This window comes from Gallinula chloropus (assembly GCF_964237585.1).
Source record: "Gallinula chloropus genome assembly, chromosome: 1".
NCBI classification, from domain to species: domain Eukaryota; kingdom Metazoa; phylum Chordata; class Aves; order Gruiformes; family Rallidae; genus Gallinula; species Gallinula chloropus.
This window is the reverse complement of record NC_140085.1, coordinates 80,503,196-80,520,387: the sequence shown is the minus strand read 5'-3', so window position 1 is coordinate 80,520,387 and position 17,192 is coordinate 80,503,196. Positions and strand designations below refer to the sequence as shown.

General features: G+C 45.6%; 1 protein-coding gene across 1 annotated transcript; it reads left to right on the top strand.

The window, feature by feature from the left end:
- Positions 1–3,349: 3,349 nt before the first annotated feature.
- USP18 (ubiquitin specific peptidase 18) lies at positions 3,350–13,071 on the top strand (the record flags this gene model as incomplete). Its single annotated transcript, XM_084270555.1, is given in 11 exon segments — positions 3,350–3,518; positions 4,605–4,701; positions 6,340–6,485; positions 8,333–8,412; positions 9,126–9,272; positions 10,008–10,103; positions 11,114–11,284; positions 11,607–11,738; positions 12,213–12,262; positions 12,822–12,867; positions 12,871–13,071. Coding segments are annotated over 11 exon segments (1,335 nt in total).
- Positions 13,072–17,192: the final 4,121 nt, after the last annotated feature.

Here is a 17,192-nt window from a genome sequence, read left to right as displayed (position 1 = left end):
GGTGCTGGGAGTGCTTAAGTGGTGCAGGGAGGCGGGGGTCGCTGTGCCACTTTCCCTCAGGGCCTGTGGCCCCCGAGGTGAGAAGGCAGCCCTTGGGCAAAAGGCCACGATGGCTGCCGGTCGCCTTTCTCCCACCCCCCTCCCCGCCGGGCCGCGCTGAGCTGGCATGAGGCGGCGCCATCTTGCCGCGGCGAGGCCGCTTCTTTCGGCAGCCGAGCACAGTTTCACTTTCTGTCCCTGCGCTCTGCGGGACGGGAAACGAAAACTAAGCAGCGCAGTGGGCGCTGCTGCCCTCTGACGCGACCGGCGAGAGAAACGGCGAGGCGGCTCCTCTCCGCCCGCTTTGCACAGCCGCGGCAGCCGCTTCCCAGCGCAGCGGCCGGACTGGCCCGCCGGACTGAGGCAAGGCTCCTCTGCGCTGCGGGTGAGTGCGGGGAGTCGGGGTGGCTGAGGGCTCGTCAGCGGGGGCAGCGTGGACGCGAGTGAGCCTGCCGAGGTTCCAAGCGCTCCTGGTCTCGGGAACTGGTAAGAGAATTGGTACTATGGCTCCTGGTGCCGGAAATCGGTACTATGGCTCTGGCAAAGAACAATAGTGCACCAGGAGAAAATTGGGAGGAGGAGGGGGAAAGGGAGCTGAACAAGCACATAGTTGGACAGCAAAGTGGGAGATCTGTTTTCAGTTGTGCCTAGGAGGTGCTGAACTGCTGCGCAGTTTGGCAGCAAAGAGGGAAGTCTTGTTTTGGTTGTGTCCGAGAGGTGTGGATGTGCAGGTCTGGAGTCCCTTCAGCATCCCTTTGAGGAGAACATCAGGGATGCCATCTCTTCTTCCCCCTGCAAGCCGCTGCTTTGCAGCCCACCCTCTGCCACCCAGTGCCTGCTCCCCAGGATACCTGTGAGGGGAGAGGAGTGATGATGGTGGGGAAGAGGCATCAAAGCAACAGAGATAGTGGTGGTCCCCCTCAGGTGGAGGCGTCTTTGGGAGCCGAGGGATGGGGATGAGAAGGGACCATTGGGGGTTTGTCATGAGAGGCTGGTGTCTTGGGAGGCTAGGTAGGTTGTGGAGCAGGGTAGGGTGAAGGCTGGCTGAGGGAGAGCAAGCAAGAGGGCTAGCTATGGGGTGAAGGTTAGGAAGATGCTTCTGCCACTACCTTTACTCTTTGTAGCGCTAGCATGGTGGCTGGGCTCAGCCAAGCCATGTGTGTTGAGGGAGTGGAACCGAGTCCTACCCAAAGAAAACTGAGAAGTGAACCTGCCTTTCGGATGGGAGAGGAGAAATTAGGCATGGGGGGAACCAGCTCCTCAATTGCTGTGCTCACTCACCAGGTTATTTTCGTATGCTTATACAGGGAAACGAAGGTCGAGTGCACATCTTAGGAATGCTGTATTTCTTGTAGACAAAATGAGGCAGTTCTGTGCAAGGGATGGGAAGACATGTTTGTGTCTGTGTCCCTGCTCCCACACCAGGGCTCCTGATAGTAGTGTCTGGTGGGGAGTTTCATCGAACCAGAGATCCGCATCCTCCCATCTCTGTATCCCCCTGCACCTTCCTGCCCTGATATCTTTCTACCTATTTCCCAAGTCACCCAAAGCCTTTTAGCCCTGAGCTTGCTCTTTTGTCCCATCTTTAACCCAACGTCTCCTCACAAAAGCTGTGTCTTTCGAGTTTGCCTCATCCCCACTCCATCCCTAGATGTTGTTTAGCCTCCTCTGTCCTGCTTGTCCCCTCCGTTCTGATTCCTTAATCATCTGCACTGGCTGTGAGCATTACTCACCTTCTGGCTGATGTCACACCAACTAAACCCACTGTCTGTTGCTGTACCCTCATTCCTGCTGGGGTTTCAGTAACCCAAACACCTCGTTATATCATTTCCCAGGGAAGAGGCCGTGTGAGTTCACACTGTTTTGCCAAAGAAGAAATCGAAACAAATTTCTGTTTTCCTGCATAGCTGTTCTGATCTCAGGGTTTGGATATAAAAAGCAGTATTTTTGAATCTATCTTTGAATGTCTTGAGTTTATTTCCCCCCCAATAAAACTCTTCAGCAAATTCTGCAAGATTTAGGGAAGCTGAGTGGATGACATTTTGAGTTCAAAGGTAACCTTGAAAAGTAAAGACTCAAAAGTACAGTTGGGAAAAAAGTATACATAAGTTTAAAGGTAAAAATTGGGAAGAAAAAAAACATTTCTAGTTTCCGTGCTGAGTAAATTCCTCAGAAACTTTGATATGTAGTATTATTAGGAACAGGTAATTTGAAAAATAACATGCTTTTAAAGCAAAGATTTTATTTTTGTGAAAGGCAGAACCAGAATTTTTTGCTGATTTCCCTTTCTTGGTAGCTTTTCTTCACCCTTTCAGCACCTAGTCTCAGGTTCGTTTTAAATGCTGTTTAATATTTGTAACAAACTAACCTCTGAGCGTTTGGTTTGTGTTCCGTGCCTCCTCCCCCTTCCCCATGAATGCTTCCCTAAGTGTATTTTTTTTTCTGATTCTGTATCCCTGTCGGTGGGGTTTATTTTTGTGTAATTGCATAAGCATTTGTCATGTTGTTTTGTTTGTGTATTTTTACTTCGATTTACTTTGGTAATTTTTAAAAATAAACCTTTCATTTGAAGAGCTGGGTCAAAAAGCCTGTTAAGAGTAATGGTCTGTACAATACTCCCTTGAAAATCAGCCATTATTATGGTTCTCTTGCTTAAAGAGTTACTTTACCTGTGATCACTTGAAGGAGCATAAAAAGAAACTGATTATTTTGGTGCTTAAATACTTTTAAAAATTGCAGTCCAAAGTGCCACAGCAGTAGAGCTCTGACTAAGATGCTTAAATCTAATGCAGTCAGCCCAGTACAGAAAATAAACAAATGCTTCTCAGCTCAAAAGACTAGATAGGGAGGGTGAAATTTACCCTTTTGAGTACTTGGGACGCTTCAGGTGACAAATCATTACTTCTGCTAAACAGAGGAGTTTTGCAACATCTGTTATTTGGACAATTTTAGTAATATTATGTGCCAGATCTTCTTGAACAGATATATCTGGAGTTCCCTGGTTAGGTGGAGCTGTTTCTGTGGAACTGGAGATTCATTTGTTTATTTAGCCACAAAAGGGAAACAGTGTGTGCAATTGCCATCACGTTGCACACCTGCTACCTCACCGATAGCTGGCACCTCCAATGCCCCTGTTAATTCAAGTACACCAAACGCTGTTACATTAGTCTTACTAATTCTATTGATGTCCCAACTTTTTCATGGTGAAAATATCAAATGCAAAGACAGCTCCAGTGCTTCTGAGTGCTCTCCTGCTTTCTGATCTTTCTGTGTCTTCCTGCAGTCCTTCCGTCTTTGCACAACATCGTTGATGGGACAAAGCAGCGGACGGCCAGAAAGAAGCAAGAATTTGGAGCTGACACTAAGTGACACCATAATGGCAGAGGCAAATGAACACAGTATCAAAGAAGAGGCCAAGGAGACGAAGGCCAAAGACCTGAGGCTACTATCAGTCTTCGGTGTGGCAGACTTAAAAAATAGTAATAATATTTTGTCTATTATTCACTTTTGTATTTTCTGTTTTTGCTGTTGCCTGCTGTTCCATTCTCTGTCCTTAGGCTTCATTTTCTCCTATTCTTTAGCTTTTTGCTAAGGAATATGCAGATAATTCTCATTTTGCCCTGCCAAGGCAAGTAAGCCGTTTTAGTGTTTTAGGGAAGGGAATACATTAGAATCTTGGAGCTTTTTCCCCTTTTAAGTCCTCACATTGGACATTGCAACTGAAAAGGTCTAATGCCAGCCCTTTCTCTTTACAAACACAGCCAGCATTGCTTCTGGATTTCCTAAACCATAGACTAGACCCTAGTTACTCTGCAACATCACTCGATTGTCTGCTAAAAAGCTGTGATCAGCATTTCAGGTGTACATACCGTTCTGTCCCAGCTGTAGCCCACCCTTGCCTTGTGCATTTCAGAGTTGTTGTGAGTTTCCGTTCCATGTCATCCCTCCCTTTGGTGTTGGCTTCAGAATGAAAACTGGCTGCAATAACTTACACTCCTTTGGGCCACAGAATATGCTGACTTTTTACATGCAGAGTCAACAGCTGTGACTTGCTTTCTTTTTGCACTTCTTGCAGGCTGGTTCCTATCATTGAAACTGAAACAAGAATGCCAGACATAGGCTGAAGGAGAGACCTGAAGCATGGTAGCTAGCTAGCATGTGGTCTCACATGTAGCTGTTCACTTTGTTATTAAGCCTGGATGCGCAAAAGGCTGAATAAAAAAAATCTTCATAGGTGCAGCCTTTGTCTTCTTGGGGTTTTAAAATTTTATTTTACATTTAGATGTGTTTTGAGAGGACTGAAAATAGAGGAACTGGCAGACACCTGAGTATCATAATCCAGGCTTAGTTGAATTTTTCCTGTCAGTTGCCAAACAAAAATAAACGTGATCTGCTTGAGGAAAAGAAGAATAAATTGAACACTTTCTCAGATCTCACCAAGAGGCTGGGCCTCTGCACTGAATAGATAAATACGTGCAAGAGGAGTTTCCTGCTTCCAAATACTTTTCACTTTCTTTTCTTGTACCTATCTCCAGGCATTACTACTTCCTTTTCTGTGTCAACAGGAGCTGTGGGACTGTACAACGTTGGGCAGACCTGCTGCCTGAACTCTCTGCTCCAGGTGTTCCTCATGAACATACACTTCACTCGGATACTTCGAAGGTACCCCTGGTTTGAATTATGTGAGATGTTTCCATTGTTGTTTTGCTGTCTCCACTTCCTTTTTTATATGGAAGTACATTTGAAGGCTTGGGTCATCAAGGTGCTGGCAAGGGCCTGCAAAGGTTGTTAGTCATCTCTGATTCATGTGTTGGGTGCACACCAGTAAGCTGCACTCCTGGACACCGAGTCTTTATGTGTTTCTCTTTCCTATAACAGGATATGATTTTTATTCCAGGTATGCTCATAGCCTGTTATAACTACAGGATATGTGATGTGCAACCGTTCCCACTATTTTTTTAAATTTATTTTTAACCATGTAAACGTAAACACATTGGTGATCCATAGTTTCTGGCCCCCAGTTGTCCTAGCTAACACCTGATAAAAAAAAGTAAGTGTTGCTGCAGATAGCAGATACGTAGCATAATTTTGTTGTGCATGACTGTGCCATCTGCTTGTTTGTGAGAAGGATTTGGGCTCCCACCTGGAGTATTGTGTCCAGTTCTGGGCTGCCTGGTATAACAAAGACAGGGATCTCTGGGAGAGAGTCCAGAGGAGGGCTAAAAAGATGATTAAGGGCCTGGAGCATCTCTCCTATGAGGAAAGGCTGAGTGAGCTGGGACTGTTCAGCCTAGAGAAAAGAAGACTAAGGGGGGATCTTATTAATGTTTATAAATATCTTAAGCATGGAATGCAGGGGGAATTGGCCAGCCCCTTTTCAGTGGTCTGTGGAGACAGGACAAGGGGCAATGGCTGCAAGTTGGAGCACAGGAAGTTCCGCACCAACATGCGGAAGAACTTTTTCGCAGTGAGGGTGACAGAGCCCTGGGACAGGCTGCCCAGGGGGGTTGTGGAGTCTCCTTCTCTGGAGATATTCAAGACCCGTCTGGACACCTGAGTGATATGAGCTAGGGAGCTGCTTTGTTAGGGGGTTGGACCCGATGATCTCTCAAGGTCCCTTCCAACCCCTCTGATTCTATGATTCTGCCTGCCTACCAAACACACTAATAACTAGTTTTGATTTGTTTTCAGTTTGGTCAATTTACTGGAGCTTTAAGTGGATCATTCCTTTTCAGTCCTTCTTTCTCCAATTTTCTTACATGCTACACCAGTGTGCAGAGGAGGAAGAAGACAAGTTACAGGCATGCAGAGATGAGAAGTGTCCTAAACGGGCAAAGCTAAATAATGCAGGCAGTAGGTTACCATTGTTATTTGAAGAAAGACTTAGAAAAGCCTGTGGACTGCAATAAATTTAGAGCAGGTAAAAAGCTTTCCAGTAGGCATTTAGTTGAAATATGAGCATTATGATCTATAAAATGTTGAGGGTATGTTGAGAGTGAAGGTGTGAACAGGTGGGAGGCAAGAACAGCTCTGAAACTGGCTCCATAAAGCACTTCAGGTCCTGCTTCATTTGCCTCTTAAAATTGTGGCCTTTTACATTAGAACTGTCAGCCTGCACTGCAGGATGAGCCAGTGCAGGTGTCTGCTTCTCCTTTTTCTTCCTTTTGCTAAAAACACACTTGTTCTGGTTCTTCTTGAGTTCCTATCTGAGCTGCCCACCTCTGCTCCTCCTGGTGACGTGTCTAATATTTCTCTATTGTACTGTTTGATTACCATTCCTGTTGCTGCTTCCCTTTATAGGATGGCAGTGCCATGGCAAACTGTGCAGAAGAAAAGGAATGTCCCATACCAAATGCTCCTGCTGTTGGAGGAGATGCAGTGTGGCAAGGAGAAAGCTGTTTCTCCCATAGACCTTGCTTACTGTCTTTCAGCATACAGAGTGGAATGTAAGTAGCTGTGCCTCATGCCCACCTCTGCCTGCAGACCAGGGATGTTAATTATCAGGCACTAACAAGTGGTGCAGGTTCTGACATCTCATTCAGAGATTCAGAAATGTGAGGAGTTAGGTACACAGTGACGTGGTGCTCTTTATAGCTGCCTCCCAGTTGTGAGTCAGATGCTTGTGAAGGGGGGGGGACATCCTTGCTGATACCCAAAGGGTGGGAAAACTGTCAGACGACCCAGCTACTGGCCAGAGGGAAGGGGCTGTGCAGAGCAGGCAGAGGGCAGCCCTATAGCCTGTTTTCTGTTGCTATACTGGCATGGTCATAGTGAAACAGCTGTCATTTTGTGTTGGAAGGAAGGGGTCATGTGGAAAAGGTACTGAGTTAACCCAGATCCCTGAGGACTGAAACTATATCCTTCCAGTTCCTTGTTATGAGGGCAGAGAAGAATTTTCTGGCTTAACCTTCCACCTGGGCAGGGTCCCAAAGGAGAGAGATTGTGAAATGCATGAGTGGCTGGTGACAGTGGGATGCTGAGGGTCTACTTATGCACATATCCTGATGTTTATTAAGTAAAAGGACTGAAAAATACAGGACAGCACTGAAAAACATGGTAGCCAGCCCAGACCTCTGTTAAGGAGGAACACAAGATAACGTGAATATTTTTGTTTGCAGAATGAGACTCAATGGCTCTGCATTTCTACCTTCTCTCTTCCAATTAAAGAGAGATGCCCAAAGAGGACATCTCTTTGTAAAGCTCTGTAAAGCTTGACAGTTTCCCACCTTGTCCTTCTCCTTTAAAATTCAGATGTGGTTCATAGTCCTACATCTCATAGTCCTACATCACAGCAAGTGATGCTTTCCCTGGATTGTAGAAGTGGTATGAGGCACAAGGAAAGGTGTATTTTATGAGCTTTGTTTAGTCAGGGGCGTCTCTAGTCTTGATATAACGCAGCTGAAGTCAGTACCTGCAGGCTTGCTGGGAAGTTGAAAGCACCTAACCATTCTATGATTCTATGATTATTCCACAAAGTTTGCTTCACCTATGATCAAGTGTAAAGGTAGTCCAGAAATATCAAGGTGTTGTTAAACTATGTGTAGCTTTTGCCCAGTTCCTAAATCTTGAGTTTATCATGGGCTGAGAGCATCAGTTCTTTGCCTACAAGGATGTGGATTTCCCCCCCCCCCAAGTTCAATCTTGAAGCAGTTCTCTGCTGAGCCATTTTAAGGAAGCAGGGCATTGAGCCGTATCCCACCACCTTAGGTTTCTTAATGTGGCAGTTTAGGCAGAGTGGAAAGCCAAAGCATAATATTACTACATCATCCTTGGCTTCCTGTGCAGAAACAGTGCAGTTTTTTTTTCCTGGGAGACAAATGGATAGGCCTCTCCATCCTTTTTATCTCAGCACTCAGGAGTATTACAGCCTTAGCAAGAGGAGGAGGGAGATGAGTCTGCAGAGTAACAAAGATAAAAAAGAGAACAGAATCTGCCCTGTGTTGTTTCTGAGATGGAATCAGATAAATGCAGTCCTCAAACCGGACCTCTGAGCCCTGTGCTCCAGTAGGCATTGGGTGTGCCCTTGGCCCTGCATCTGGTGACAAGGACATGACTTTTGCACTGGGTTGTACAGTGGGGGACTCAGGCCCTCCCATCTTCTCCCACTGCCTGCTCAGGTCACACGAGCCATTGCACATTGTCTCCAGTCTAAGCTCTGTCCCTGGCAGGGAGTGGCAAGGGAAAAGAATCTGGATTGAGTGGGGGACAGTAAATCTTCCTTTGCCATCTGTGGGAAGTCTATGCTTGGTGCTGTTCTTAATACTGACTGATGATGTGTTTTCTGTTTGTCTAGTGTTTGTGCAGCATGATGCTGTCCAGCTCTTTCTGACACTGTGGAACTTGATAAAGATGCAGATGAAAAAGCCAGAACTGGTAAGGGTGGTCACTGAAATGAGCACCAGGCCCTTTGGCCTTTGGCATGTGTGGTTTCCTCTGCTTCTTGAGGAAAACTCCCATTCTCTGATAATTGTCCTAAATGAAATTCTTAAAATTATCCCTTATTTGGATTTTTCCTTGCATCTTTCAAGTGGGAGAGGGAATCTTGATTTCATGGGCTTCAACATTGTGAATCACAGTTAACTTTTGTTCATCCTGCTTTTAGGGCATGCCAGGGTCTCTGTTCTAATGGGAGAGCTGTTTAACAACAAAAAGACTGGTATTTTTGCAACACTGAATTTAGTCACCTTGCTTTCCCCCCTCTCCCCCCCCCCCGCCCCGCCCCCAGATCTCCCTAAGCATTTGTTGGTGGGTCTTGACACAGCTCCTCTGTTCTTTGTCTCACCCAGAAGACAGGCTCCCATTGAAGTTCCAAACAAGACACTAACATTCTGCATCAAAGCAGACTCCTAACTGTCTGGTCTTGTTATAGGCTGTATCTATCCTCTGCTAGGGGATGAGGGGAAGGAGTTGTTCTTTAAATGGTGGGAAGCACCCTGTCTATATTAAGCCAGTGTCAAATTGGGGTACAACCCTTAAAGCAGTAATTCTGAAGTAATGTGTTCACATGGGATTTCTCACCTGCAGAAAGAAACAATGTCTGCTGTGTTGTTCATAAACCATGGTTTGGCCTTTTTTTACCCCTCCAGGTTGAAGAGCTGAATGATTTGTACACTATTTGTATACAGGAGCACTTGGCCTGTCAGGAATGCTTTTTTGAAACCAAGAGGAACAGCAGCATGTTAACCCTTCCACTCCCAGTGTTGGATACCGACTCTCACGCGCTGAAGACTCTGGTAAGTTCAGTGGCAGCACTGTTTCCATACAAAGAAGGGTGTCTCTGTGGGGTGTCTGGGGCTTTGTGGTGATCTTTTCTCATTCACATTTCTCCTTTGCTTTGAGGGGTTCTGAAATTCTCAGAAATTTAGTTTGATTTGGGGGGTGGAATGTCCTTGAGTCACGTCTCCAAAAAGGGTGTTGACTAAATACTCTGTAAAACTTTGAGTCGTGCTAAGCAATGGTATGTACCTGTGAGACCTTAGGCCCCACAGTGATGTGTCCTAGATAACCTGTAATCCCAGCCCAGACACACTACATGTGGCCAGCACAACGTTTGGCTGTTAAATTGGCACTGCTGTTGGATATCCAGACACAGCAGTGAGAGTGTCTGTATGGGTGCTCCCACACATAGACAGCAGATTTTTCAGGTCACACTGGACCATTGGACCTTGCTTCTCTGACCCCTGTATACTGTTTCAGCCTAAAGGAACCTCTTTCAAAACCTCTAAGGCTTTGAAGTAGGTATAAAAGTCACTTATGCATCAACATTTTTTTTTGTGGAAAATGTGGTACTCTACTGTAATCACAGCAGCAGCTAGGAATATATGGGGTACCTTCTTTTAGGCTTTTGTCCTTCTACTAAAATACGCCTTCTGTAGCTTTGCTGTTTGCTTGTACCCTGTGAAATGAAGTAGAAATAGGAATCCAGCTTGAAGGAATTCAGCTGAAAGAAGTCTCCTCTGTCTTCTTAGGAGGACTGTCTGCAGTGCTTTTTCCGCCCAGAGGAGCTGACTGATCACAACATGTGTTTCTGTGACCAGTGTGGAAAGAGAACACCTTCTCTGCAGGTAATCAGAATTCTTTCATCATATGTCTCTTATTCCCAGAACTCCCTTTAGGACTGGGGAAGGTGGGGAAAGGACTCAACCATATCATTTTGAGAGGAGATCAACTCAAAGATTTGTCAACATGGCATTATAAGCTAGGTATAAACCACAAGCACCTTCCTGTTAGGAAGTTCCTTAGATGTAGCTGTAGCAAGGAAAGAATGCCTTCATGGATTTCAAAGTAAGTCACCAAGGGATCTAGCATAGCTGTACCAGCAGAAACCCTTTGTTGAGTGATGTGTTTCCACTGTGGGGCTTTAGGCTGCTGCACAGGGGTAGGCAAGAGTATGTAACTGGAGCTGTGCACACACGTAGAAGTAGGATATTGCAGGGTGATTTCCTTTCTTCCCTGCTCTGAACTGGGCTCCTCAGTTTTTTACAGTATCAGTCTGTGCCAGCCAATGATTTAGCTGTTTCGTGAAGAGGCAAGTGAATTGAAGGGAGGTATGTGAGGGAGACTGCCTCAGCTCAAGGCTTGGAGGGGATCCCACAACATTTTGTCAGTGGGACACCCCCGAGGCTTCCATGCATCCATATGTCCTGGTGGCAGTCATAGCACCAGCAGTAATACCAACAAAGTGCTGGAAAGAGTGAGCTGGCAGCTTGGTGTCCTCCACAGAGCTTCAGTGGCCCACAGTCATAAGGAAGTTGGCTTTCCTCTCCTCACCACCCTACTGCTACCAACCTAGGGTTAGGAAAGCAGATGAGAAATGAAGCAGCCCATGAAATGCCTGAGGCTGGGTGCTGGTTGCACCTAAGTTGAGAAACTTGGTTATTGCAGCTCTGTTACGTGTATGTGTCTCATGTGAGCTACAGAGGTCTGGCATCTGCTCTCCAGTGGAACTGTCAGTCATTCACTGTAGCACTGACTGCTCTCCCTGCTATGTTTTCTGGGTGGCAGTGGCTGTTTCCACCCCACCTTCCCAGGGTTTGTTCCTTGGTTTCCAATTGCATTATTTATTGCTTTGCAGAGCATGAAGCTAGTCCATCTGCCGCAGGTTCTGACCATACACCTAAAGCGCTTCCGCTTCAGAAGTTCAACCTACATTCACAAGCTTAGTCACTATCTGCCATTCCCACAAAACCTCGATTTCAACACAGTCTTGACAGAAGATCAGTGCCAAGCAGATGACAATGAAAAGGTGAGAAACTCCTAATGCCCTCTTTAAAAAGGCAGATTTTCTTCTCCCCTCTGCTCAAGTCTCATAAAAGCTTCAAAGAGGTCGCACAAGTACTTGACTCAGTTCAGAGCAACTGTCTTAAAAATTTATATCTCAGGCTTCTATGCCTGGTGGTGTCTAAAATCCCATGGCCTTAACTTGTTAAGGCATTAACCAACTTTCTGTGCTCAGATTTCAACCAAAGGCACCATAACCGGAGCTTAACTCCTGGTTGCTGCTTCTCTTTAGCCAGTGAGAAACAAGAATTGCTGAGCTGAACGTTACTCTCTGTGGTTCTTCACAGGCTGCCTGGCAGTATGAGCTTTTTGCTGTTGTTGCTCATTCAGGATCAGCTAGCTGCGGACACTACTGTGCCTACATTCGAAGCCTGACAGAATGTAAATGGTATTGCTTCAACGATTCCGAGGTTTGCCAGGTGAGGAGACAAATCCACTTCTCTTCTGTAGCTTCCAGAACACTCCTTGGGCTTTCATTCAGCCTGACTTGCTGCTGATTAAAGAGAACCAGGAAGGAAAAGTGAAGCTGCAGAGCTTTGTGCACCTCATCCCTCTGCTGCAGCTTACTCTGAGCTGAGGGCAAAGCAGCTCCAGCTCCTGTACCAAAGGTGGCCTCGGGTTCTGCTTTGCAATTCGCAGAAGCAGTCGTTCACGGTGTACCCTACTTCTGTGTACCCTGGATCTGTTCAATGTGTGTGTTCAGAAGAGGCAGAGGAACTGTTTTTCCTTGAAGGGTTAAACCTCAAAACAATAAACCAATTTATTAAAAGGTGTTTAGCTCCTGGAAGTAGCACTTGTACCACTTGTCTCAGGAGAATTGCTGTGCTGGTATCCCAATGTGTTGTTCTCCTGTGAGTTTTACCAGCCTCCCCTTGTGTGTTTTTCTTCTCTAGGTATCATGGGATGATGTTAAGTGCACCTATGGACACTCCAAACTCCACTGGTAAGCAAACACATCTCTGTTTTTACCTGATACTGCTCTGGGATTTGGAATGAGGGTAGCAAAAAGAGGGAAGAAAAAGTATTTGAGCTGCATATCATATCACCTAGGTTGTACTGGGGATGCAGAGGAGTAGAAAAGGCATCTGTGTATTCTGGTTACTCTCAGTGTACTCTCTGGTATCTCTCTGGTTACTTCACATGACTATACCAGGAGCCTGCAGGATTACTGAGTAGTCACAGGTGGGGCTGCAGGAGTAGCCTTGTTACTTAGGATTGCCACTTGGCCCCTGTATCTTGGCTAAATTAGCTATGTTGGTCAGGATTCCCCATGGGTTTTTTTTGATGCATTGTAAGAAAATGAGCCATGAAGAGACATAATCCCCCCTATAAGCTGTAGCAGTGCCCGGGGGTCACCTTTATATGCTGCTTCAGGAATGCTGGAGAGGGACCGTTCGGTTGACCTAAGCCTCAGAAAGCTGAGCAGGAGCAAAGCTGGAAGGTTACTTGCAACCTCAATGTTCAAACATACATCTTGTTTTGCTTTTTCTTTGCTTCCACAGGGGACAAACAGCCTATCTCTTGATTTACATGAAAAAACGTCCTTGGTAGCCTTATCCAGGAGTATCTGAATGTCTGAGGAAGCTGTGTGTTGTCTGTGGAGCCCAGCACCTTTGTGCCAGTGAGGTTGTGTACAAATTTTCCACAAGAAAGACATTTTGCACTCAATCACCGACCTCTGCCTTCACATTTATGAACAGAAGTACAGGAGAGACTCTGCTAGAGAAAGGATCTAAGAACTGTTGCACCTGAAAATGCTTTCATATATTTTTTTTGATATTTATGTGATTCTATATATTATTTTCCTCTTAAAAGAGGAAAGTTAGTCCTTGTCTCTGATGAATTACTGGTTTCTTTAATCCTGAAGCCTAGATTCCAGTATGAGGGAAGCATTTGGCCTGAAAGCCTGCACAATGTTCCAGGGGGACACGTGGTATGGCTGGAGAGCTGTGGTTGCCTTATCTAGCCAGTGAGAACCTAAGAGCTCGAGATTTACTCTGCCGTTTTAGCACCATGTGAGATGGTGGAGAGCTAGGCAGGGGACCCCAAAAGTCTTGAGAAACAGCTGGACCAAGGACCTTAGGAGACGTGCACCGGTGATGCACTCCGTAGAAGCTTCCTGACAATGAGGACTCACAGCGACCGAGATGTGTTTGAAAGTCGGTGTCGACAGAAAGAAGTGGGTTTTAATCAGCAGCTATTGTAGTAGTTCTGATTTACAAGATGAGTTTGTATATGATGCCATGCAGATGATCATTGGTTTAGCCTGCTTGTCTGACACACATACTCTTTCCTGTAATAGAGGAAACTATTCAGAGCAGCAGAGATTCGGACAGTAGCTAGTGATTTTGCACAATACAGTTCATAAACTCTGGTAAGTGAAGTGAGATGCCTTCATGTGCTTCAACTTTTGTGATGTACCTTCAGTGCTCTGCAGCTGTTTTCCAGGTGGACCCATCTTGCTCTCTCCCTTCCTTCTCTATCCATGAAGTGGAAATGCCCTTCAAGCAGGACGGGTTCAGGAGAGAACAATTCTGTAAAGGAAGTGAGGAATTCGAAAATCTCCTGTTGAGTCCGGTCACTCTGCTGTTGGTTTCACCTGTGCTCCCATATCAAGACCACACAACTGGAGGGCAAAGAGAGCTAGAGAGGAAGGATAGTAACATGACAATCGGAAGAGGAATGTTCTGAAAGCTGATCACAAGATTCATCTTGTGAGGAAAGCTAAAAACTTTGGTTGTGATGCTTTTAAAGCACTTGCTGGGGTAAATCTTGACATACCATAGCCTGTGAAAGGACTGCAGTAGCTTGAAATCTGAAAGTACCTTCTAGCCTAGGATGCTTTTTGACTGTATCTTTACAAGGGTGCTATTTCTGCAATACTGAGCACATTTTCAAATTGCTAATTTTAAAGGCCTCACCCCAGCTGGTAACAGCACCACGCAGCTCCTCACTCATGCCTCTCTTGCAAGGGGGTGGGGGGAGAACAGGGAAAAAACCCTCAGGGGTCTGGGAAGGTGGAAAGTTCTTGAGACTTCTTAGTGTAAACACAACCACCTCCTAAGAAGTAAAAACATTGATGTGTTACCAACATTATCCTCAACACAGCACTATACCAGCTGCTAGAAAGAAAATTCACTCTCTCTCAGCTGAAATGGGGCCACTAATTTAGTGGTAGCAGGTAACCTAGTTTCATTTTGATAATGATGATGGAGTTCCCAAATCACACCCTTTTGCTGTTGTCAGTGGAAGGCTGACAAGCTCTTCAAGCGAGAGCTTGAAGCGTAGCTGTGAAATGATGTTTTCATGAACTAGCAGGTATTTATTTCCCTGTACTAACAAGGTCCATTATTTTCTTCAACCCCCTTATATTTGTGTTGTTTGTTCTGTGTTGAAATAAAAATTGCTTGAGGGGTTTTCAGCCTGTTCGCCATCGGGAATGCGTTACACTGTCTCTAAAGCAATGGGTGAGTAAGAAAACCAAGTTTCTGTGCTTTATCCAGTACATTGCATATGTAGATGAATGATGGTTCATTTCCAGAAGCAGGAAAGTTCATGGGTTAAGAAACTGACACGGCATTCCTGATTTGATATAACCTGAATTTTAAAAACAAGCTGTGATTATAAAAAAATGCTTCAAATGTGGCATAGCCTTCTGGGTATATCACCCAGTGAGGAAGCAATTGCTGAAATACATTAAGAATCTTTTCAGTCAGTATCTCAATAAAAAATAGTCAAGTTGTTTTGGGGTTGGTTTTTTTTTTTTGTTCTTTGAAGAAAACTGTATGGGATAAATTCCCCAGAAAGTAAACCTGGGTTGTTCTCAGTCTGTTTTTTCTTAATGCTGTAAATCATCCAGCAAGGGCAACTTAAATCCTGGTGGTGGTGGTGGTGAGCTTGCCTGACCTCTGTCCACAGCACAAAGGGAGCATTACTGCGAGTGTGGTGTCTTGTGTGCCACAAGGTGGGAGCGGTCGGTGCCCGAAGCTGAAGTAGCTGGAAGAGTGCCCAGGCCTGACGCTTTTCATAGTGGGAGCTCCACTGACATTATTTCCAACAATTAGGGCTCCTTGGGGCCCTTTTCAGTATTAACTGCTGGAACTGCCTCAGCATCTGGAACAGGTTGCCCAGGAGAGACTCTCTGGAGATATTCAAGGCCCGTCTGGACACCTACCTGTGTGACCTGTCCTAGGGAACCTGCTTCAGCAGGGGGGTTTGGATCCCATGATCTCTGGAGGTCCCATCCAACCCCTATGATTCTGTGATTCTGTGATTTGCTTTTGAAGAGGAACAAGGGTTGTACTGCATAAAAAGACACCCCCACCTTTTCCACCTCTCACAGCAGGGAGTGCAGGCGGGAGGCTCCCGGTCGCATGCACAGAGGTTGTACCCTCAGAAGTACTGTTCAGGCTGGAGATAACACCAGTGGTAAGCTCTAACAGCCAAGGAAATGAGGCAAAACCTGCCCTTGCACTGGAGGCACAGAGGATTTATTGACAGCTTTGCTGTCCTGTGAAAGCTTCCACCGCTTCCAGGTCCAGGTGGGTGGTGTGAGGAGCAGGAGAGCGCAACCTGCACAGTGTACAGGCTTCAAAACTCTCCTGCTGAAAAAAGCCACCTCGGCTGGCTCCGTGTGCCTGCTGCAAAGTTGGGTCCTACGCTGGGTAAGTGCCCAAGGACGACTTTTAGTGAAGTGCATGGGATTTGGTGCTAATGTACTGATACTCTTCTCTACCCTGCAGTGATAATGCGGAGTCTGCTCGGCCCTGGGGCTGGCTACAGGCAAACACCACCAGGGGTCTCTGGCTGAAGTCACACTGGCACTCTAAAACCACCGCAAAGACACCAAGATGATTCACCCTGTGATCGAGCCAATGTTCATATGAAGTCTAGCACAGGTAGCAAGGACTTTGAAAAAGCAGATGAAGCCAAGAGTACAAATTAGGTAAGGCTATGTCAGGTCCTGGTAATCCTTTCCTTTTTCTAGTTGTTGTTTTGGGATTACCATGTGTCAAGGGAGGGAGTCCATGAGGTAGGAATAGAGCAGTAGCAAAACACACGGTGTCTCTGCTTCATCTGTGGCAGACATCCTCAGATTCAGATACTCCCTGTCTTCAAGAAACACATAAAAAAAGGTAAATATATATATTTATCACATATAATCTCTAAAATTTCAGTATGTTGTAACTCCCCAAATTGTACAGGAAAGTAAAAGACAATTCTTTTATCCTTCCAGTATTGTTTTAATTTACAGGAGTCACTTATCAACTGTTTACACAAAAATACTACATGGAAGTTCTATGCCTCAAATAAGATCTTAAAAGAAAAAGGGACCCATCCAAATATAGATTAAAACCCCATGGGTTGGTAAGACAGGCACTACTCTAAACTACAACAAATCGTGGAAATCACACTAGGACTTAGCATTGCTAGTAATTTTAATAATGGCTTTACTGATAATTTTCTGGGTGACAATACTCTGTTGTGCCTGATAGACTCCAATAATGAATCCTGTGATAATATTCCTGCAGGGAAACCGTAGTAGTTTTAAGCTGTCAAAGGCATCTTCTTCCAAGAGGTTTAATGGGCACTAAGCAGATTGCCTCACAGGCTGTCACTGCCTTTTTTGCCCCCTGGGGACAACTTCTATTTTTGCCCTTTTGGAAGCCAGCACTGGCCCTTCACTGGTCTGCAGTGTGTCCTACAGCGCTGCCTTTCAGCCAGCTTTGTTCTTGAAGCCAAGGTGCTGGTCCTGCCCTGTCTGAGACCATTCTTCTCCCAGGGAAATTCTGATGATGTCAAGTTGTGGCCAGCTTCGCCAGTGACATCTGTGTTGGTATTTCTTCTGCTAACACAGTTTGGGCTTGAAGCTG